This window comes from Hypanus sabinus, chromosome 12, assembly GCF_030144855.1.
Source record: "Hypanus sabinus isolate sHypSab1 chromosome 12, sHypSab1.hap1, whole genome shotgun sequence".
NCBI lineage: Eukaryota > Metazoa > Chordata > Chondrichthyes > Myliobatiformes > Dasyatidae > Hypanus > Hypanus sabinus.
Window position 1 is genome coordinate 87,658,274 of NC_082717.1, and position 23,413 is coordinate 87,681,686.

The 23,413-nt window shown below is 46.1% G+C and overlaps 1 protein-coding gene across 1 annotated transcript in view; it reads right to left on the minus strand.

Moving 5' to 3' along the window:
* The window catches only part of LOC132403098 (acetyl-coenzyme A synthetase 2-like, mitochondrial), a 78,359-nt gene that overhangs the window by 17,889 nt on the left and 37,057 nt on the right, over nucleotides 1-23,413 (minus strand). The window contains exons 6-9 of the mRNA XM_059986380.1: nucleotides 22,753-22,900; nucleotides 18,966-19,103; nucleotides 17,637-17,729; nucleotides 8,737-8,849 (exon numbers count right to left, since the gene is read on the minus strand). Of these exons, the coding sequence (XP_059842363.1) occupies nucleotides 8,737-8,849; nucleotides 17,637-17,729; nucleotides 18,966-19,103; nucleotides 22,753-22,900 (492 nt within the window). The remainder of the gene's footprint in view (nucleotides 1-8,736; nucleotides 8,850-17,636; nucleotides 17,730-18,965; nucleotides 19,104-22,752; nucleotides 22,901-23,413) is intronic.

The following is a 23,413-nucleotide window of genomic DNA, read 5'->3' on the forward strand; positions in this document are numbered from 1 at the left end:
GTACTCTAGCTGCAGCAAGATGGAGATCACAAAGCACTCCAATGGGTGATTAGAATGGCTCAGCACATCACTGGGACTCAACTACCTGACCTGGAGGCAGTCTACAACTCGATGCCTACAGCGTGTTCGTAACATTTTTAAAAGCCCATCCCATCCTGGACACCGTCTGTTCAATCTCCTGCCATCTGGTAGCAAAAACAGCCCAAGAGAGTACAGCTGAAAAACAGTTTATTCCCCAGGGCTGTTATGCAGCTGAATACTGCTACAACCCATCTTACCATTGTCCTTTTAGCGTTAGGGACTATCAAAGTTACTTGTTGCATGTAAATATGGGAATTTTTAAAATTAAGCCGTACTGCATGCATTCAAGTATCTGTTTTGCACAGACTGGAGTAGCACCCATTCTTGTTGTCTTCAGCAACTGACATAAAGTTTTATTCTTTTATTAAAGTTCCATTTCCCATTCCCATTCTGCTATGTCCATCCATGGTCTCCTCCACTGTCGGGATATGGCCACACTTAAGTTGGAGGAAGAACACATTATATTCCTTTTGGGTAGCCTCCAACCTGATGGCATGAACATCAATTTCTAAAACTTCCAGTAATGCCTCCCCCCACCCCCTTGCACCATTTCCCATCTCCTTGTTCCTCTCTCATGTTATCAACCTGCCCGCCCATCATCTCACTCTTGTGCTCTGCCCCCCTTTTTCTTTCTCCCATAGCCTTTCTCTCTTTCACCAATCAACTTCCCAGCTCTTTACTTCAACCCTCCCCCTCAGGTTTCACCTATTGCCTGGCACTTCTCCCTCCGCTCCCCCCTCCTTTCAAATCTACTCCTCAGCTCTTTACTTCAATCCCCTCCTCCAGGTTTCACCTATCGCCTGGAGCTTCTCCCTCCGCTCCCCCCTCCTTTCAAATCTACTCCTCAGCTCTTTACTTCAATCCCCCCCTCCAGGTTTCACCTATCGCCTGGAGCTTCTCCCTCCGCTCCCCCCTCCTTTCAAATCTACTCCTCAGCTCTTTACTTCAATCCCCCCCTCCTCCAGGTTTCACCTATCGCCTGGAGCTTCTCCCTCCGCTCCCCCCACCTTTCAAATCTACTCCTCAGCTCTTTACTTCAATCACCCCCCCTCCAGGTTTCACCTATCGCCTGGCACTTCTCCCTCCGCTCCCCCCTCCTTTCAAATCTACTCCTCAGCTCTTTACTTCAATCCCCCCCTCCAGGTTTCACCTATCGCCTGGCACTTCTCCCTCCGTTCCCCCCTCCTTTCAAATCTACTCCTCAGCTCTTTACTTCAATCCCCCCCTCCAGGTTTCACCTATCACCTGGCACTTCTCCCTCCGCTCCCCCCTCCTTTCAAATCTACTCCTCAGCTCTTTACTTCAATCCCCCCCTCCAGGTTTCACCTATCACCTGGAGCTTCTCCCTCCGCTCCCCCCTCCTTTCAAATCTACTCCTCAGCTCTTTACTTCAATCCCCCCCTCCAGGTTTCACCTATCACCTGGAGCTTCTCCCTCCGCTCCCCCCTCCTTTCAAATCTACTCCTCAGCTCTTTACTTCAATCCCCTCCTCCAGGTTTCACCTATCGCCTGGAGCTTCTCCCTCCGCTCCCCCCTCCTTTCAAATCTACTCCTCAGCTCTTTACTTCAATCCCGCCCTCCAGGTTTCACCTATCGCCTGGAGCTTCTCCCTCCGCTCCCCCCTCCTTTCAAATCTACTCCTCAGCTCTTTACTTCAATCCCCCCCTCCTCCAGGTTTCACCTATCGCCTGGAGCTTCTCCCTCCGCTCCCCCCACCTTTCAAATCTACTCCTCAGCTCTTTACTTCAATCACCCCCCCTCCAGGTTTCACCTATCGCCTGGCACTTCTCCCTCCGCTCCCCCCTCCTTTCAAATCTACTCCTCAGCTCTTTACTTCAATCCCCCCCTCCAGGTTTCACCTATCGCCTGGCACTTCTCCCTCCGCTCCCCCCTCCTTTCAAATCTACTCCTCAGCTCTTTACTTCAATCCCCCCCTCCAGGTTTCACCTATCACCTGGCACTTCTCCCTCCGCTCCCCCCTCCTTTCAAATCTACTCCTCAGCTCTTTACTTCAATCCCCCCCCTCCAGGTTTCACCTATCACCTGGAGCTTCTCCCTCCGCTCCCCCCTCCTTTCAAATCTACTCCTCAGCTCTTTACTTCAATCCCCCCCTCCAGGTTTCACCTATCACCTGGAGCTTCTCCCTCCGCTCCCCCCTCCTTTCAAATCTACTCCTCAGCTCTTTACTTCAATCCCCCCCTCCAGGTTTCACCTCTCACCTGGGGCTTCTCCCTCCGCTCCCCCCCCTTTCAAATCTACTCCTCAGCTCTTTACTTCAATCCCCCCCTCCAGGTTTCACCTCTCACCTGGGGCTTCTCCCTCCGCTCCCCCCCCCTTTCAAATCTACTCCTCAGCTCTTTACTTCAATCACCCCCCCTCCAGGTTTCACCTATCGCCTGGAGCTTCTCCCTCCGCTCCCCCCTCCTTTCAAATCTACTCCTCAGCTCTTTACTTCAATCCCCCCCCCTCCAGGTTTCACCTATCACCTGGAGCTTCTCCCTCCGCTCCCCCCTCCTTTCAAATCTACTCCTCAGCTCTTTACTTCAATCCCCCCCTCCAGGTTTCACCTCTCACCTGGAGCTTCTCCCTCCGCTCCCCCCTCCTTTCAAATCTACTCCTCAGCTCTTTACTTCAATCCCCCCCTCCAGGTTTCACCTATCACCTGGAGCTTCTCCCTCCGCTCCCCCCTCCTTTCAAATCTACTCCTCAGCTCTTTACTTCAATCCCCCCCCCCCCTCCAGGTTTCACCTATCGCCTGGAGCTTCTCCCTCCGCTCCCCCCACCTTTCAAATCTACTCCTCAGCTCTTTACTTCAATCCCCCCCTCCAGGTTTCACCTATCGCCTGGAGCTTCTCCCTCCGCTCCCCCCACCTTTCAAATCTACTCCTCAGCTCTTTACTTCAATCCCCCCCTCCAGGTTTCACCTCTCACCTGGAGCTTCTCCCTCCGCTCCCCCCTCCTTTGAAATCTACTCCTCAGCTCTTTACTTCAATCACCCCCCCTCCAGGTTTCACCTCTCACCTGGAGCTTCTCCCTCCGCTCCCCCCTCCTTTCAAATCAACTCCTCAGCTCTTTACTTCAATCCCCCCCTTCAGGTTTCACCTCTCACCTGGAGCTTCTCCCTCCGCTCCCCCCTCCTTTCAAATCTACTCCTCAGCTCTTTACTTCAATCCCCCCCTCCAGGTTTCACCTCTCACCTGGAGCTTCTCCCTCCGCTCCCCCCTCCTTTCAAATCTACTCCTCAGCTCTTTACTTCAATCCCCCCACCTCCAGGTTTCACCTATCGCCTGGAGCTTCTCGCTCCGCTCCCCCCACCTTTCAAATCTACTCCTCAGCTCTTTACTTCAATCCCCCCCTCCAGGTTTCACCTATCACCTGGAGCTTCTCCCTCCGCTCCCCGCTCCTTTCAAATCTACTCCTCAGCTCTTTACTTCAATCTCCCCCTCCAGGTTTCACCTCTCACCTGGAGCTTCTCCCTCCGCTCCCCCCTCCTTTCAAATCTACTCCTCAGCTCTTTACTTCAATCCCCCCTCCAGGTTTCACCTCTCACCTGGAGCTTCTCCCTCCGCTCCCCCCTCCTTTCAAATCTACTCCTCAGCTCTTTACTTCAATCCCCCCCTCCAGGTTTCACCTATCACCTGGCACTTCTCCCTCCGCTCCCCCCACCTTTCAAATCTACTCCTCAGCTCTTTACTTCAATCCCCCCCTCCAGGATTCACCTATCACCTGGAGCTTCTCCCTCCGCTCCCCCCTCCTTTCAAATCTACTCCTCAGCTCTTTACTTCAATCCCCCCCTCCTCCAGGTTTCACCTATCGCCTGGAGCTTCTCCCTCCGCTCCCCCCACCTTTCAAATCTACTCCTCAGCTCTTTACTTCAATCACCCCCCCTCCAGGTTTCACCTATCGCCTGGAACTTCTCCCTCCGCTCCCCCCTCCTTTCAAATCTACTCCTCAGCTCTTTACTTCAATCCCCCCCTCCAGGTTTCACCTATCGCCTGGCACTTCTCCCTCCGCTCCCCCCTCCTTTCAAATCTACTCCTCAGCTCTTTACTTCAATCCCCCCCTCCAGGTTTCACCTATCACCTGGCACTTCTCCCTCCGCTCCCCCCTCCTTTCAAATCTACTCCTCAGCTCTTTACTTCAATCCCCCCCCTCCAGGTTTCACCTATCACCTGGAGCTTCTCCCTCCGCTCCCCCCTCCTTTCAAATCTACTCCTCAGCTCTTTACTTCAATCCCCCCCTCCAGGTTTCACCTATCACCTGGAGCTTCTCCCTCCGCTCCCCCCTCCTTTCAAATCTACTCCTCAGCTCTTTACTTCAATCCCCCCCTCCAGGTTTCACCTCTCACCTGGGGCTTCTCCCTCCGCTCCCCCCCCTTTCAAATCTACTCCTCAGCTCTTTACTTCAATCCCCCCCTCCAGGTTTCACCTCTCACCTGGGGCTTCTCCCTCCGCTCCCCCCCCCTTTCAAATCTACTCCTCAGCTCTTTACTTCAATCACCCCCCCTCCAGGTTTCACCTATCGCCTGGAGCTTCTCCCTCCGCTCCCCCCTCCTTTCAAATCTACTCCTCAGCTCTTTACTTCAATCCCCCCCCCTCCAGGTTTCACCTATCACCTGGAGCTTCTCCCTCCGCTCCCCCCTCCTTTCAAATCTACTCCTCAGCTCTTTACTTCAATCCCCCCCTCCAGGTTTCACCTCTCACCTGGAGCTTCTCCCTCCGCTCCCCCCTCCTTTCAAATCTACTCCTCAGCTCTTTACTTCAATCCCCCCCTCCAGGTTTCACCTATCACCTGGAGCTTCTCCCTCCGCTCCCCCCTCCTTTCAAATCTACTCCTCAGCTCTTTACTTCAATCCCCCCCCCCCCCTCCAGGTTTCACCTATCGCCTGGAGCTTCTCCCTCCGCTCCCCCCACCTTTCAAATCTACTCCTCAGCTCTTTACTTCAATCCCCCCCTCCAGGTTTCACCTATCGCCTGGAGCTTCTCCCTCCGCTCCCCCCACCTTTCAAATCTACTCCTCAGCTCTTTACTTCAATCCCCCCCTCCAGGTTTCACCTCTCACCTGGAGCTTCTCCCTCCGCTCCCCCCTCCTTTGAAATCTACTCCTCAGCTCTTTACTTCAATCACCCCCCCTCCAGGTTTCACCTCTCACCTGGAGCTTCTCCCTCCGCTCCCCCCTCCTTTCAAATCAACTCCTCAGCTCTTTACTTCAATCCCCCCCTTCAGGTTTCACCTCTCACCTGGAGCTTCTCCCTCCGCTCCCCCCTCCTTTCAAATCTACTCCTCAGCTCTTTACTTCAATCCCCCCCTCCAGGTTTCACCTCTCACCTGGAGCTTCTCCCTCCGCTCCCCCCTCCTTTCAAATCTACTCCTCAGCTCTTTACTTCAATCCCCCCACCTCCAGGTTTCACCTATCGCCTGGAGCTTCTCGCTCCGCTCCCCCCACCTTTCAAATCTACTCCTCAGCTCTTTACTTCAATCCCCCCCTCCAGGTTTCACCTATCACCTGGAGCTTCTCCCTCCGCTCCCCGCTCCTTTCAAATCTACTCCTCAGCTCTTTACTTCAATCTCCCCCTCCAGGTTTCACCTCTCACCTGGAGCTTCTCCCTCCGCTCCCCCCTCCTTTCAAATCTACTCCTCAGCTCTTTACTTCAATCCCCCCTCCAGGTTTCACCTCTCACCTGGAGCTTCTCCCTCCGCTCCCCCCTCCTTTCAAATCTACTCCTCAGCTCTTTACTTCAATCCCCCCCTCCAGGTTTCACCTATCACCTGGCACTTCTCCCTCCGCTCCCCCCACCTTTCAAATCTACTCCTCAGCTCTTTACTTCAATCCCCCCCTCCAGGATTCACCTATCACCTGGAGCTTCTCCCTCCGCTCCCCCCACCTTTCAAATCTACTCCTCAGCTCTTTACTTCAATCCCCCCCTCCAGGTTTCACCTATCACCTGGAGCTTCTCCCTCCGCTCCCCCCTCCTTTCAAATCTACTCCTCAGCTCTTTACTTCAATCCCCCCCTCCAGGTTTCACCTATCGCCTGGAGCTTCTCCCTCCGCTCCCCCCTCCTTTCAAATCTACTCCTCAGCTCTTTAATTCAATCACCCCCCCTCCAGGTTTCACCTATCACCTGGTGCTTCTCCCTCCGCTCCCCCCTCCTTTCAAATCTACTCCTCAGCTCTTTACTTCAATCCCCCCCTCCTCCAGGTTTCACCTATCACCTGGAGCTTCTCCCTCCGCTCCCCCCTCCTTTCAAATCTACTCCTCAGCTCTTTACTTCAATCCCCCCCTCCAGGTTTCACCTATCGCCTGGCACTTCTCCCTCCGCTCCCCCCTCCTTTCAAATCTACTCCTCAGCTCTTTACTTCAATCCCCCCCTCCTCCAGGTTTCACCTATCACCTGGAGCTTCTCCCTCCGCTCCCCCCTCCTTTCAAATCTACTCCTCAGCTCTTTACTTCAATCCTCCCCTCCAGGTTTCACCTATCACCTGGAGCTTCTCCCTCCGCTCCCCCCTCCTTTCAAATCTACTCCTCAGCTCTTTACTTCAATCCCCCCCTCCAGGTTTCACCTATCACCTGGAGCTTCTCCCTCCGCTCCCCCCTCCTTTCAAATCTACTCCTCAGCTCTTTACTTCAATCCCCCCCTCCAGGTTTCACCTATCGCCTGGCACATCTCCCTCTGCTCCCCCCTCCTTTCAAATCTACTCCTCAGCTCTTTACTTCAATCCCCCCCTCCAGGTTTCACCTCTCACCTGGCACTTCTCCCTCCGCTCCCCCCTCCTTTCAAATCTACTCCTCAGCTCTTTACTTCAATCCCCCCCTCCAGGTTTCACCTATCACCTGGAGCTTCTCCCTCCGCTCCCCCCTCCTTTCAAATCTACTCCTCAGTTCTTTACTTCAATCCCCCCCTCCAGGTTTCACCTATCGCCTGGCACTTCTCCCTCCGCTCCCCCCTCCTTTCAAATCTACTCCTCAGCTCTTTACTTCAATCCCCCCCTCCAGGTTTCACCTATCACCTGGAGCTTCTCCCTCCGCTCCCCCCTCCTTTCAAATCTACTCCTCAGCTCTTTACTTCAATCCTCCCCTCCAGGTTTCACCTATCACCTGGAGCTTCTCCCTCCGCTCCCCCCTCCTTTCAAATCTACTCCTCAGCTCTTTATCTCCAGTCGTGCCAAAGAATTTCGGGCCGAAACATTGACTGTACTTTTTCCCATAGACGCTGCCTGGCCTGTGAGTTCTTCCAGCACTTGTGTGTGTTGCTCGAATTTCCAGCATCTGGCGAATTTCCCTTGTTTCTATTCTATTCTATAGGTTTTTAAAATTTTGATGAGGTTACACAAAATTACGGCGTATGCAATATAACAGGCCCTGAGATTCATCTGTTCTCTGCAACTGATTAGGCTTCACAAAAGTCATCTTCATTGCAATTCTTCTCAAACTGCTCCATATCTCTCTATGCACCATCTGTCCCATCTTCGTGTATTAGTATATCAGTCAATATATTTATCCATATTTATATCTACACCTTTTGCCCTACCTACTCCTTAAATAGTGAACTTCACATTCTAAACACTCTTTAGGTAAGGATTTCTTATAAATTCTTTCTTAGATTGGTTTACAAATATCTTTTTTTATAGCGTTGTTTTAAATTCTCCCATGTTTGAAATCTCTTCTATACCTTAGAGAAGGTAATTTTAGTCATCAATTAAATAACTTCCTTAGGCTTTTCTTTTCTCGAGGTAGGAGCACTTGAACCCATAAACTATTAACTTTGGGATGATGGTGTCTGTAAGGATGCCTGTGCTAAATTAGCTGATCTGAAGAGATGGTGCAACACTCCTTTTGTAATGAGCTCTTCAGGCCTGTGAGGGGCACCAGAGAGCACTGGGCTCCTAGGTTCTCAGAGCACCTCAGTTGGTTAATTGTTGTTCAATGAGAACCATTAATCGTTTAGTGTTCCTTGTGTTTTTCTCAAGTAACTCACTCTTTGTAATGCAGTCTCCTGGCACTTTCTGTTTAAGCTGGTTAAGTTTATTTTAAGAGGCTTGGGAATGCCATGTTACTTGGATTATTTCAGCAGACACCCAATAAGCGCTAATTGCAGGGTCCTGGATTTGAGAATGTCACTTCTCGTGGTGTTGCTCGGTCGAGCCACCAATGTTCTTTAAGCATTATTACGAATAATTTCTCATCGCCATCTCTACATCAGAGTCTATCTTTCCTGCGCATGTGAGTTCTGAGTTTGCCAGCACGCATTGTGAAACCTTTAGGCTTGAAGAGGGTTGTCACTTATGATTGCCACATAATAACTTCAGCTAAAACAGCACGCACATAGCCAAGGATGGTGACAGAACTGGGTCCTGCTGCTGCTGTCAAGATGATGATTGAAAGGTGTCGGGTTTTTTTTTTAGTTCAAGGACCTATTTGGCACCTTTCCACTTACTCCATTCCAGAGAAAATTAATGTTGTTCTTGACCGATAGCTAAGGGGCATACTTGTGTGATGCAAAATAGGTTTCAACATAATCAGCCTTTTCAACCTCAGTTGCTTCAGTCAAGATTTATAGGCTCTTATATAAGAGGAAGCTTGGAGACAAGCCTATGCTTGATTTTCTTTGTTACACTGGTATTATTAATGCTATTGGACATGAACCAGCATCTTACCTTCTCACTCATTAAGGCAAGTTCAATACCAAAGAATGGTCTCATGGCCATTGTAGGCACAATCTTTGCTCCCTCTTCTGAAGGACGTGGAGATATGCATATCCCACCGGTTTCTGTTTATAAATGGAAGTATGTTGAAATTCCTATTATTTCAGATCACAGAGTACTATAGAAAGTGAAGAAAATTTGAAATCATTTCCTCATACTGTCAGATTTTTCTATGAAATATTATTCACTGAGGATCATTTCAACCAGTTAATAAAGATATTAAATATTCCCCAGCTTTCTCTGCTCCATTAGGAGTCTCTCTTTCTGACAGTGATTTCAAATCTTGAATTGCCTTAGTGCCAAGTTATCTGGAGATAGAGGAATAGATGTTACGACACTAGATGTTACAAATAGAAAAATCTTTTTGTTCTGCATTTGGTTTTACAACAGGATATTCTGCATTCTGTTTTGCAACACGCTGCCTGGGTAGCACACGGACAAAGTTCTTCATTGTACAGGTGACAATACTGAACTAACACCAACCCATATGCCAATACCAAGAATATACTGAAAACCAAAGAATGACAGTAAACTTTGCATTCAATTTACTCATTTCAAATTGTACCATAAGACACAGGAGCAGAGATAGGCTATTTGGCCCTTTGAGACACTCCGCAGCGGATGTACCATCTTCTCCAATCTCCAAGATAAATAAGATATACATGTGGGCATTATCACGGTGTACTTCATTACAATCCAAATAACAACCTTTCACCGTAGCTCTGTTTTCTACCCCTTAACTAATTTGGTATCCTTGTTGCTATTGCCTCACAACCCGTGATCTACAATTTGGCTAATCATCTTGGTATGAGTCACTTACTAAAAGCTTTCTGCAAGTCTATAGGCACTATCACTAGGCAGTACGTGGTGCAGTTATTACTCACTTACTCACAGCATCAGTGTCCTCACTTTATTCCTAACCTCAAGAATCTCCTGGGTGGAATTTTCACATCGTCTCCCTGACACATTTCCTTTGGCTGTCCAGTTTTCTCTGTTACGCCTGTGTCCCCCCTCCTTTTTGAGAATCGCAAGATCGTTACTAATTCAGGTCAGGAGACCCAGGAAATGAGAGAGAGATGTTTGGAATGTCCTGGCCCTCAGCGATACAAAGCCACGGAACAGGTCATTGTCTCTTGGAGACGGAATTGTGTATTGAGTACTGTGCTTCGTGGAAGCCCTCAGGCAACGTGGGCTGGTTGGGGGGGGGGGGGGGGATGGCATCATTTCACCCTGAGTGACATCTGAGACCCCGTGAGTCAGGATAAAAGAGGGTCTGGGGAATGGCCCCTTGAGACACACCAGGAGAAACGCTAGAAATCCCATGACAACGTTTAATAGCGACAGCCGGTGGGGCTCGCGTGCGTCCTTTTCCTTGGCCTAGGAATTGGCGGGCGTCCACGGAACGGCTTATCTAAAAAGGACCGACTACGAAAAATGGAACTCTCGAAGGATCGACATCATAAAAAGGAAAAGCTGGCAAGTTTAAACATCTGTCTCTCCCCAACCAAAAGCTGCAGCTTGAATGAACTAAAGTGACTTTTATATTTCCATCAGACAATACATTATCCCCTAGACAATGAAAGAGCTATTTCTTATTGATTATTATTATACCCGCCCTTTTAGATTTAGTATTGACGATGTATATTATCTGTATGTTTGCATTGATATCAGTTTTTGTGTATTTTTATCAATAAATGCTGTTAAAAATAGTACCATCAAACTTCAACGGACCTCTCTATCTTTGCTGATAAGTGACCCAGTTACGGGGTACATAATAATTGGGGTTCTTGTCTCGGGATTTGACACCAAATTGAGAGGCCAGTGAATTGGGCTTGTAAGTCCAAACTTGGATCTGGTTACGCGGGTAGCCAGACAGGAAACCAGCAAAGATGGACGTGGATGAATTTATAGAAAACCCGACTCTAGAGGCGGCCACCAAATCAGACTTGATAAATATGGCGAAGGGACTAAACTTCGCAGAGGTGAGGTTGTCAATGAAAAAGCGGGAGGTGCGAAGGGCCATAACTCAGTATTATATTGAGAAGAATGTGTTCGCAGCTGAGGTATTGGAAAATATCCCTGAAAAGATATCAGCTAGTGGGATGGCTCAGTTAGAGTTGGAGAAATTAAGGTTGGAACATGCAATTAAGTTAAAGCAACTGGAAGCAGCTGAGAAGGAGAAAGAAAGGGCCGACAAAAAAAGGGAGCATGCGCTCCAGCTAAAACAGTTAGTGGTGAAAAGGGAGCATGAAATTCAGTTAAAACAGCTGGAAGCAGCTGAAAAGGAGAGAGAGAGAGAGCCGAGAAGGAGAGGAAGGCAGAAAAACAGAGGAAACATGACTTGGAGATGGAGAAGTTAAGGCAAGAGCGAAGAGATCAAGGGTCAGACTGAGAGGAGCGGTTTAATGTTAGTCGGGAGTTGAGGTTAGTACCTCCGTTCGAGGAGACGGATGATGATAGTTATTTCTTGCATTTTGAAAAGGTGGCAGTGAATCAGAAGTGGCCCAAAGAGCAGTGGGTGGCGTTGTTCCAAAGTGTGTTAAAAGGGAAGGCACAACGGGCATATGCAGTGTTGTCCATGGAGGAGGAAGAGGCGGAGAGTTGTGAAAAAGTAAAAGTGGCCATTCTCCGGACTTATGAATTGGTACCTGAAGCGTATAGACAAAAGTTCAGAAATTTAAAGAAAGGGTGGAATCAGACGTATACCGAGTTTGCCTATGAGAAGGGTGTGCTCTTGGATCGTTGATGTACAGCAGAAATAGTGGAAGAGGATTTTTGGCATCTCAGGGAGTTAATTCTGATTGAGGAATTTAAAAGTGGTGTTTCGGAGGATATCTGGATGTATTTGAATGAGAAGCCGAATAAGTCCACCTCCGAATTTGCTAGGTTCGCAGATGAATATGCCCTAACCCACAAGACAAAGTTTTCCTCGAATAAAAGTTCCCAAAAAGACCGTGGGAATGATAGAGAAAGCCCGCCGGCTGAGGCAGAGGTCCCGCCGGGAGCTAGTGGTAAGATTGAGGGGAAAAGGCAAGACGGCCAGAGATTTCCGGGCTTGACCTGTTTTAATTGTGGAAAGGGGGGACATATTGCATCTAGATGCTTTGCTCCGAGAAAGGAGACAGGAAAAGGGAAAGCAGCAGTCCCTATCGGATGTGCCGTGGTAATCAGTAAATCGACAACAGATCCCCGGGTAGACAAAGTACGAGAAGGGTCTGAAACTTGTCTGTCAAACGGAATCGTGTCTGTGAGGGAGGGAGACTCACCAGTTCCCGTGCGGATCTGGAGAGACACGGGCGCTGAACTGTCGTTGATTAGCAGTAAGGTACTAGATTTTGGTCGCAAGACGGGAATGGTAGCTGTGAAAGGAATAGGAAAAGGGATGGAAATGGTGTCCTTGCATAGGACCATTATGAATTGTGAGCTAGTCTCTGGACCAGTTGAAATGGGGGTGCGATCAGAATTCCCGAGAACTGATGCGGACGTCCTTCTGGGTAATGATTTAGCCGGTGGTAAGGTTTGGTCAGCAATGAAGCTGACGAGGCAGCCGGTGGAGATCCCGCCCCTAGATTCCAAGATCTATCCCGCATGCGCGATCACTCGCAGCATGTCGAGAAAGGCAGCTGAGAACAAGAGCAGTTTAAATCCGGACAGTATCAAGTTGGCCGAGATGTTTTTACCAACCCTGTACCACGAGGGTTTAGAGGGTGGTAAAATGGAGAGTAGTAAAGTGAAAGAGAGTAAGGGAGAGGAGGTAGACCTGCCCTTAGCGAGGAGAAAAGTTCTAGAGGCACGAAATAAAGACGAGAAACAGATAGAGCTGTTAAAAGGTCCAGAGTTGGACATGGATGATCTGTCTGGTTTGGCATAAATGTTTGAAGAAGTGGAAAATTCTAAAGGTGTTCCCGATAATGAAATGAGGGCAGTCCTAGATGAAAAGGGTGCCCTTACCTTGAAAAAGGCTGCTGGGTTGGCAGATGAGGTTGTTTCAGCCCGCAGGGTTGAGTTTACTCCGGAAGGGAGTTGCCCAGAGAGTAGCTGGGAGGATCAGGGGAATTTAGAATTTGGACCGGGTACGGGAATTGAAAGCCTGGAAGAGGCAAATGTCCTGTTTGAGTGTGTCCACGATGTGGATGCACGTGGTACTGAACCTAGTAATGGAGCTCAGAAAAAGTCTGAGGTATTTGATTCAGTTGAAAAGGAATGCAGTCCTTGTGGGTCAGATGGACTTGGTTCAGGGAAGAAAGGGTTAACCTTGGTAATAGTGGGAAGTGAGAGTTCCCAGGTGTTTGTGCTCAAAGTGAGGAGATCAAAGGTGGTGAGATGAATATTATTATTGAAGGAAAAGGGAAATATGTAGTTCCCAAATTGAATGAAGAAAATTTAAAGGCTGGACTGATATCAGAAGCAGCAACCAGGCCACAGAGACAATGGCTTGGTACCACAAAGCCTGTGAATCAATTACAGGTTGAGTTGGAAGGTAAAGGGGCCCCACACGCTATTGTTATTCCAGAGTGTGGTGTGAAAAGGCAGAATTTGAAATGTTGCTTGAACAAAGAGTTTAAACTGAAAACTAATAGCCTGAAGGGTCCTGAAGAGAAAACTAGCAACTTGCGTAAAATTAAAGAATTGGGTGGAAATTCGGAAGATGGTCTAAGTTTGGAACACATTGTTGATAATATAACTCCTATGAAAGGAACGGACAAAAGCCTATTTCACCAGGGTGCACAAGCTCCCCGCATGGGAATTAACCGAAAAAGAGGCGAGGGTTAATGGGGATGCCATTTTTAAATAGCAGAAGCCGGTTTTAAGGGATTTCGACAAAGCATGTGAATAATAAAGACAACCCCCATGGAAGCCTGCCTGTTAAGTTTGAAAGCAACATAAAGATTAGTAATTGCATGAACTTTTGTAGTATACCCATAAGCTAAGATCACAACTCTTTAGTTTTTGTTTGCTAAAGAAAAATAAAACCTAAAAATAGGTGGTTATTAAATTGGAGTCTGATGCTATAAGACTTTAGTAAGGCACAAGATGTTAAGATATTAAAGGAAGTGACAATGTAATCGGTAACCATTTAGATACTGAATTGAATGTATAACTGTATTACTCCGTAGAAAAAAAAACTTTTGTATGGTGTTAGATTCCAAAATCCTGTAAGACTCTGTATTACTTCGTTTTTTTCCGATGGTAAAAAGCGCGTTGCCCCCCCCCCTCCTTTGTGAGAATCGCAAGATCGCTATTAATTCAGGAAATGAGAGAGAGAGACGTTTGGAATGTCCTGGCCCTCAGCGATACAAAGCCACGGGAAACGCCCATTGTCTCTTGGAGACGGAATTGTGTATTGAGTACTGTGCTTCGTGGAAGCCCTCAGGCAACGTGGGCTGGTTGGGGGGGGGGATGGCATCATTTCACCCTGAGTGACATCTGAGACCCTGTGAGTGGGGATAAAAGAGGGTCCGGGGAACGGCTCCTTGAGACACACCAGGAGAATTGCTAGAAATCCCATGACAGCGTTTAATAGCGACAGCCGGTGGGGCTCGCGTGCGTCCTTTTCTTTGGCCTAGGAATTGGCGGGCGTCCACAGAACGGCTTAGCTAGAAGGACTGACTACAAAAAATGGAACTCTCGAAGGATCGACATCATAAAAAGGAAAAGCTGGCAAGTTTAAACATCTGTCTCTCCCCAACCAAAAGCTGCAGCTTGAATGAACTAAAGTGACTTTTATATTTCCATCGGACAATACATTATCCCCTAGACAACGAAAAAGCTATTTCTTCTTATTATTATACCCGCGCTTTTAGATTTAGTATTGACGACGTATATTATCTGTATGTTTGCATTGATATCAGTTTTTGTGTATTTTTATCAATAAATGCTGTTAAAAATAGTACCATCAAACTTCAACGGACCTCTCTATCTTTGCTGGTAGGTGACCCAGTTACGGGGTACGTAACATCTCACATATCTCACATAGGCCAGGAGGTGAAATGGCTCTTGCAAATTACACCTCAATATTGATAAATGTCAAAGAATGAAAAAAGGAACTCATTGGGTATGTGAAAGAATAAGTTGTAGGTCTACAAGGGAATAGATGATGGGGAATGGAACTGATACTTTGCTGTGAGTCAGCTTGGACCCAAAGGGCTAAATTGTCTTCTGTAATAAGCGTGCCAGAGCTGTATTGTCTTTATACATCTTGTTTCTTCATCACTTGGTTCTAACAAACACACACTGGCTTTCTTTTAGTCCCCACACCTCTGTTCTTGCTCCCTCTCCTCTTGAACAGAGTAAGAACAGACTTCTTCCACCCCAGCAGCATCCACATTCAATGGAAGGTCTTCCATAATTACCACCAGCTCCAGGTCACATTTCAATATTTTGAAGGTTTGTTCCTTATTCAAACTCTTCATCTGTTCTTTCAAGCCCACCAACTGCTTCACATCCTGTGACACCTTCCCATTCAACTGCAGGAGATGCATCACTTCTTCCCCTCCCATCATGCAGGAAACCAAACAGCTGAAGTAATTCCAGTCTAGCGTACTGCATGTAACGCTCACAAAGTGGTCTTGTGAAAACCGGACACGGATGGTGCAATCACTTTCTGCACCACCAACATTCAGTCCACAAAGGAATGAGGGGTAACCTTATTCAAACACATCAGATCCTGATGGGACGCGACAGTGTAGATACTGAGATGTTTTCACTGGTCAATGGATCGTGAACAAGGGAAATACAGTGGCTACAAAATAATAGAGTGGTCATTTAAAAATGAGCATAGAATAGAGAGATGAATTTCTGGAATTTTCTCGAAGGTGATGGAAGCCGGGTTAGTAAATATTTTTAAAGCGGTAATAGGGCAATACTTGTAAAATTGCAGAATGGAGGATTACATGGAACTGCCACAGAAAAGGAGCTGAGGCCAGTGTAGATTATCCATGATCATATTGAATGGCAGGGACAGCTTGAGGGGCCTAGTGGCCTACCCCTGCTCCTTTTCTCTCACGGTATTGTGTTCTGAGCTTCCAGTTGCCTACCACTTTAACTAATTCACTGCCACTGAACTATCTCTCAGCAGCCATCCTGAGTTGTTACAGTGAGCTCCAAAGCGAACTTTAGGAATAACAAACACGAGGAAATCTGCAGATGCTGGAAATTCAAACAACACACACAAAATGCTGGTGGAACACAGCAGGCCAGGCAGCATCTATAGGCAGAAGCACTGTCGACGTTTCGGGCCAAGACCCTTCGTCAGGACTAACCGAAAGGAGAGATACTAAGAGCTTTGAAAGTAGTGGGGGGAGGGGGAAATGCAAAATGATAGGTGTGGTGAACTACATATACCTGTCTGGACACGCCTCCCCTGCTGACTGCTCCTGTGGCTCCTCCCACAGACCCCAGTATAAAGGCGATTGGAGACACAGCCTCGGCCTCAGTCTCCAGGATGTAGTGTGGTGGTCATTTGCTGCTTGTTCTTTCTTCCAGCCAATAAAAGCCCATATCTCACCTCACGTCTCAGAGAGTTATTGATGGTGCATCAATAGGAGAAGACCGGAGGGGGTGGGGTGAAGCTTACAGCTGGAAAGTTGATTGGCAAAAGTGATACAGAGCTGGAGAAGGGAAAGGATCATGGGACGGGAGGCCTTGGGAGAAAGAAAGGGGGAGGGGAGCACCAGAGGGAGATAGAGAACAGGCAGAGTGATGGGCAGAGAGAGAGAAAAAAAACAAACAACTAAATATGCCAGGGATGGGGTAAGATGGGGAGAAGGGGCATTAACGGAATTTAGAGAAGTCAATGTTCATGCCATCAGGTTGGAGGCTATCCAGCCGGTATTAGGAAGAACAGTTCACTTTATAGTGTCACAGTAGCATAGTGGTTAGCATGATACCACTACAATTTGGGTTCAGAGTTCAATTCCAACACCTCCTGTAATGATGTCCTCCTCATGGAACATGTGTGTATCCTACAGGTGCTTTAGTTTCCTCCCATATTCCAAAAACATACCAGTTAGTAGGTTAATTGATCCTTGTAAATTATCCCTTGATTAAGCTAGGGTTAAATAGGTGGGTTATTTGGGCCAGACAAGCCTACTCTGTGCTGTATCTCTAAATAAACAAATAAATTTATCAAATTCTCCAACTTCAGGCAATTCCTTGTTTCTTTCTGCTTGTATCAGGTTATCAGCTGTCCCATCAGTCTATTACTGACTCTTCGGAGCTGATCAAGAGAATTGTCTTCTTTGGTGTCTTAGGTCTTAGTTAAACATTATAACCAAAATCAACACTGAAATCCCCTTACAAAAATGCTGGGAAACAGCTTTTCCAGTGTATCACAATGGCTGCAACAGCTAAATAACGTTTCAGAGCAAAGTGGACAGATCGTGTGGTTCCAATGACAATCAAACCAAGGTTGGGAATTATTTGGTTATTATTTTCGTAATTTTTATTACATCCATCCTGCCCTGCATTCTAACTAAACTGACATTATTACCTATGGAATCACCAGCTAGGTTTAAACTATCTCCCTTAACCAGCCCAACAGCTGATACAAAACCGTGAATGCAGACTCTAATATACAAGATGAAGGAACATAACCTGACGAACATAAATACCAAGCTGAAAAGGAGTATTAGGATGGGATATAAAGTTCAGTCCCAGACTTTAAGCAGCATCATAAAGGAGGAGTGATCAAGAAAGGGATTTTAGAATTCAGAGCTTGGCAGTTGAAGAGCAACCACAGATAGTGATGTGTCGGATACTGACAACTAACATTGGAGGAATGGTTGCATCTAATCTCAGTGCTGGATCTTCTAATTGACCAACCTTCTTGGTTTGCTGAGTGAAGTCCTCACCTGTCTGCCACCAAGTATCTACGAGGGTACATCTGCCTTCCCCCACAACATTATGATACCATTGCCAGGCCTCGTGGTTAATAGGTTCCCCGACTGCAAGAGAAATATTATTACTTAGTCCATACAGCTCACATTAACAGTTGGTTATAAGGTGATTTGTGTCACAGTTGAAATTCAGTCTGAAACTGTCCTCATCTCTGCATCAGTCATGCACAAGTATTCCCGTGCATACTTTTTCCGGGTGTTACAGGGGAACATTTCTCTTTTTCCCTTCTGTTCAGCCCACACCCCATTCACATGGCACTATCCTGATCTGCTCCGATGTTGTTGCAATTCATCAAGGTCCAAGCCCCAATTCACCAATCCTCCTGATCACCTTACCCCCACCTCAGAAGCTCCTTGGATTCTTCCAACTTTCTGGTCCCCCACAAAACTCCTCCAAATTCCACAACCTCCCTAAGCCCTTTCATCCTCCTAATCTCATGTCACTTCCAATCCTTTAATTTATCTGTGATCCTTAGCACATTCAGTTCTTCTCATGCCGCCCTTTGAAACACTTACAATCTTCTTAAAAACCCTCTAAAACCCATCCATTACCCTCAGGGCCCCTCCTGTCCTCCCATTGCTCCCAAAGCCTATGCAATCCCCTCAATTCTTCAGATCCGGATCCACCAAGATCTGTATTGAGTTCATGATCACCATTAATCTTCTGTCCCTCCCCGCAGTCCTCAAACCCAAACTCCAGGCCACAGTTAAATCCAACTTCAAAAACCTCCTCCCACAAAGAGAGGCCCAAATTCAATCAGCTTTGCTCACAGCCAACCCCTACCATCAGTACCACTTACCTGAACACCAACCCATTCCTCAGCCACTCTCCACAATACTTGGCCCCAGTCTTAGAAATCCAGCCTCAGTACCAATCATTCAAGGCTACCCTCTACTCAATACTTGGATAATTCAAGGCAACCCCCACCGAACCTCAGTCCCTGATCTGTTTGGACATGCCTTCCCCACCCACAACTTGGTTAATTTCATCTTCATCAGACCTCAAGCCTCAGTCAGGCTATGAGTTGCACAACCTCCCCAAGGCCATGGAGTAATGCCACGATGAGTACAAAAATATGCAGCAAAATGTTAAGGCTCACTGAAACATAGGAAGAAACTGGCCCTCAGTAAGACCAGATTCTCTTCAGATAATCAGGATGGAAATTCCCACGGAAATTCTTCAACCCATGAACTAAAGGTGGACAGGGCCACAGCATATCTTGGTCTCCATGAGTGAATTGGTGGATAATGTGCAGAGTTCAGCTAGAAGCTATTGTCACTTACCTGTGCCTAGTGTCTTCAAGGACGATCGATCGTACTTGGATACCCAACTGTCTCCGTGCTTCAGCAGTAGACGAATGGCTGTTGGGGCCCCATAGAACTGGTTGATCTTCAACCGCTGCACTGTCTCCCAGTATCTACCTGTATAAGCAAAACACAAAGATTAATGATTGCACACTTCAGCTTCATATAACCAGAAATCCATCTCAACTAATCCAATTCCCTTATAATGTTGCTTAGTGATGGAACACTGAAACACTAGCTGTTTCCTAATTGCCTCAAACTTTCTCTCAAGTACAAGGAATCCCATTTACTAAAGGCTGCTTTCAGTTATACACTATAATCAACCAGAGTGGAAATGGCTTTGTGAATCAGACTTGTTTACCACACTGTTGCATGTGCTTGAAATTGATTATTTACTCATTATTTCAATAAAATCATCTTCAATTCACTACATTGTTCTGTGTTTATTGGAAGAAGCTGTCCTACTTGTTGTTCCTTCCACTATTTACAAAGAAAACTGTGCCTGGTTAAAATCGGATTTGCCTGCCGTACAATGAACTGTTTGTTGTTATCTGCACAGAGGTCATACAGTTCTGCACAGAAACAGGCATCCCACCTAGTCCCCATTCATTGGCTGATGCAATGTTAGTAATAAATTCTCAGTTTATTAATGTGTAATGCATCTTTTCCATACTTTTCAATTCCAGAGAGGGATTGATGATTGACAAATTTGCTAATAGATGAGTAACTCTTATCAAGTCTGCCACTAAATTACCAGGAAAGAGGAGTTCCACTAGATTTAGTCATAACAAGTCAGTCAATGCTGTTTGTTTTCTACTCCCATATGATCCACAGTGACCTAGTAACTGCGCTATACAATCTAATTTGCTGCTGTTTTGTGTCACAGGCTTTCATTACTGGCATTTATACTAACACAGTCATCTCTGTTTTTCTTTAAACCTCCAAAGGTGTTGACAAACACTCAGTGGCCACTTTGTTAGGTACACCTGCACACTAATACAAATACCTAATCAGCCAATCATGTAACACAACTCAGTGTGTACAAGCATGCAGACCTGGTCAAGAGGTTCAGCTCAGACCAAACATCAGAATGGGGAAGAAATGTGATCTAAGTGATTATGACTGTGGAATTAAAAAGCAAACATGAGGAAATCTGCAGATGCTGGAAATTCAAGCAACACACACAAAATGCTGGTGGAACGCAGCAGGCTAGGCAGCATCTGACGAAGGGTCTCGGCCCAAAACGTTGACAGGTCTTCTCTCTATAGATGCTGCCTGGCCTGCTGCGTTCCACCAGCATTTTGTGTGTGTTGACTGTGGAATGATTGTTGGTGCCACACAGGGTAGTTTGAGAATTTCAGAAACTGCTGATCTCCTGGGATTTTCACGCACAACAGACTCCAGAATTTACAGAGGTCGGTACAAAAAACATCCACTAAGCAGCAGTTCAGTGAACAAAAACACCTTGTTAATGAGAGAGGTGAGAGGAGAATTGCCGGGCCAGTTCAAGCCAACAGGAAATCGACAGTAACCCAAATAACCACATGTTACAACAGTGGTGTGCAGAGGAACATCTCTGAATGCACAACACATAGAACCTTGAAGTGGATGAGCTACTGAAACCAAAGACCACAAACATGGTACTTTATTAGGTATCTAATTAAGTGACCATCAAGTGCTAATCAGCTTTAAAAACCTTTTAACTCATTTTTCTTATATCCCTTTTGGCTTAATTACTTTAACTAGAGCTTCTGGTTGCCTTTCAACCAACAATGACTGTTTCCATCATTTGCATCAGTGGCCCAACCACAAAATCTTTTCTCTGAGACCCAAGGTAGATTCTGTACTAAGAATAGTCCCTTTTGCCAAATGATCTATTGAATGCTGCTACAGCTGCTTCTCACTACGTTAAGCATATCCAACAACGAAGGACTTTGATTCAGTGTGTAGAGTTAAAATAAGAGAGCAAAATGTACAGAATGAATCAGAACAAGAAGTCTACAATTAAGGCTCTAAAGGCAACTAATGCACGTTGCCCGATGATGTACTCACTACGAGCTATCCTTCCATTTCACCTAACTTCACCAAAAGTGACTGACAGGCAGTTGTACCATTTTACAATTTTTACGGTCTAAGGCTGTAAACTTTGACCATAAAATTAGTATTGGTGCAAAATAGATGATTTATTTCCAATATACATCAGCAGACCACATGAAAAACTGCTCTATGATCCATGAATTTGGGTGAAGGTCTACATGTGCCAAGCAAAGGAACAGTATAATTTAACACCAGTGTTGTCATATTAGAGTTTAATGATGCAGCAACTAAAGACACTCACCAGCAGAAAGGGGTCCTATTACTGGGCATCCCTGTGTACCATTTAAGGGGTATATCGGTGTCATGGGTCAGTTACAGCTTAACTTCTACCAAGTGCTGATTCATTTCTAGTTGTGAGTGCAGCTTTAGACTGCACGCTGATACTAAAAAAGCAGAAGGGATTTGTCTGTACCTCAACACCGCCACACTAAAAAGTTACCCCTAAAAAATTGCTTGGTGACAACCCAGGGGTTACAGTCATTCCCTTAGACTATAGCATGACAAAGATAATGAGCAGAATTACACAAGGTGGGACAGAGGAGGAGGGGAAGAAATTCATTTTTAGCAAGAACCTTCAGAGAACCATTTTCCACTTTGATTCTCAAAGCGGAATGATGCATTTGGTGCCTGTGCTCTGTAAGCATGTCTTCACATGCTGGAGCTGAGACCACAATGCCACTGCAGTCATTAATTTCCAAGTGAGTGCACCTTTAAAACTGCCCTGGAGATTTCAGTGATGTACACTGCAGAATAAGGAAGGTTGCAGGAGAAGGAGAATATTTGTTTTTCCTTTTCTGGGGAGAATTAGGCCGGGTGAGCACACAGCTTAAGAGAGATTGTGAACTTCCCAGGGGTGCTAGATGCCAGTAAGCACACACACACACCTTGCTTTACAAGCACCCAACGTCAGATTGAGAAGTAAAGCAAATGGAGCAGGTACAGTTCCTCAATGTCTTGTCAATGTTACACAGTCATGCAAGTTAACATCCTGCCAATGATTACACTACCAACTCCTGCTCACCTACAATGGCAAAAAAGAATCAATAGGACTTAGTGGGCTTGTAAGGGAGAGAATAAGGTGCAGAGCTATAGGGAGATAAAGAGAAGGGTAATCAGGCACTTGAGGCGCTTGATTATATATTAATCAATACTAATTATTGATGATATAATATATTGAATATATAATCATTAATAATTATGGATATATGGATAATATCCCTAATTTTGTCTGAAAAACAGCATTTATGGACACTGCATTCCATAATTAACTAATTATATCCCAGTGAGTTCCAAAATAGAAAGCTTTGTTGGTAAAGTTTGCCCTTTAACAATTGTGTCCAACAAATGTACTACAGTTGATTTTAGCCAAGTTACCTAGTGGAAGCCGAGAGATGAGTGCATAAACCATTCAGATGACTTGTGTTCATGATGACCCGCAGTTTTCCATTTTACAGTTCTCCATGGAGTAAGCACACTTGCCTGAAGCCAACAGAGTTTACTTTAGATATGTGGGTCAGAGTTCAATTATGTCATGAAATCCCTCTAATTTTATCTTCATCTCCATAAAGAGAAGCCACAGCAATCTAACCCTAACAATTTCCCATTGAGTGATGGTCAGAGAATGCAGCTGGGTGAGAAGACTGGCCTTGTGATGACATATCCTGCTCACCTGGATCTGGATAGATAGGAGTGCTCTCAAACAGCACAGTGGTCCCACCATTGGAGAGAGGACCATAAACCACATAACTGTGGCCTGTAATCCAGCCAATATCTGCCACACAACCATGAATGTCACCTTCCTGATAATCGAAGACATACTGAAAGAGAAAAGTTATATTTTTATAAGTTCAGCCTTAGTAGTCTCTGTGTCACGCAGTATTTTAAAATCTATTTTACAGGGATAAAAATGAAGCTAGGGCCTTTAAGGTACATTTTCTGATGCGTATATTTGCAAACCATCTGGCAAATATGTGAAAGCCTTTAGAAAATAAAAGAGCAAGGATGTTTATTAGATCATGTTAGGGATTTTCCTGCTATCAGCATTACATGGCCTCAGATTGCCAAATGGAAATTATGATGAATGGTACAAGTTCTTCAGGGTTTCTCCCACACATTCTAAGAATGGGAATTTTGCTGAAAAAAACCATCTCAGTTACTCTGGAAAGTGCTGCCTCCCCATTGCAATTCTGGTGGTGAAAGTGCTCACAAGTTGGTAGGTGGGAATTTTGATGCATTGATGTTAAAAGAATGGTTTTACATAGAAACATAGAAACCCTACAGCACAATACAGGCCCTTTGGCCCACAAAGTTGTGCCAAACACATCCCTACC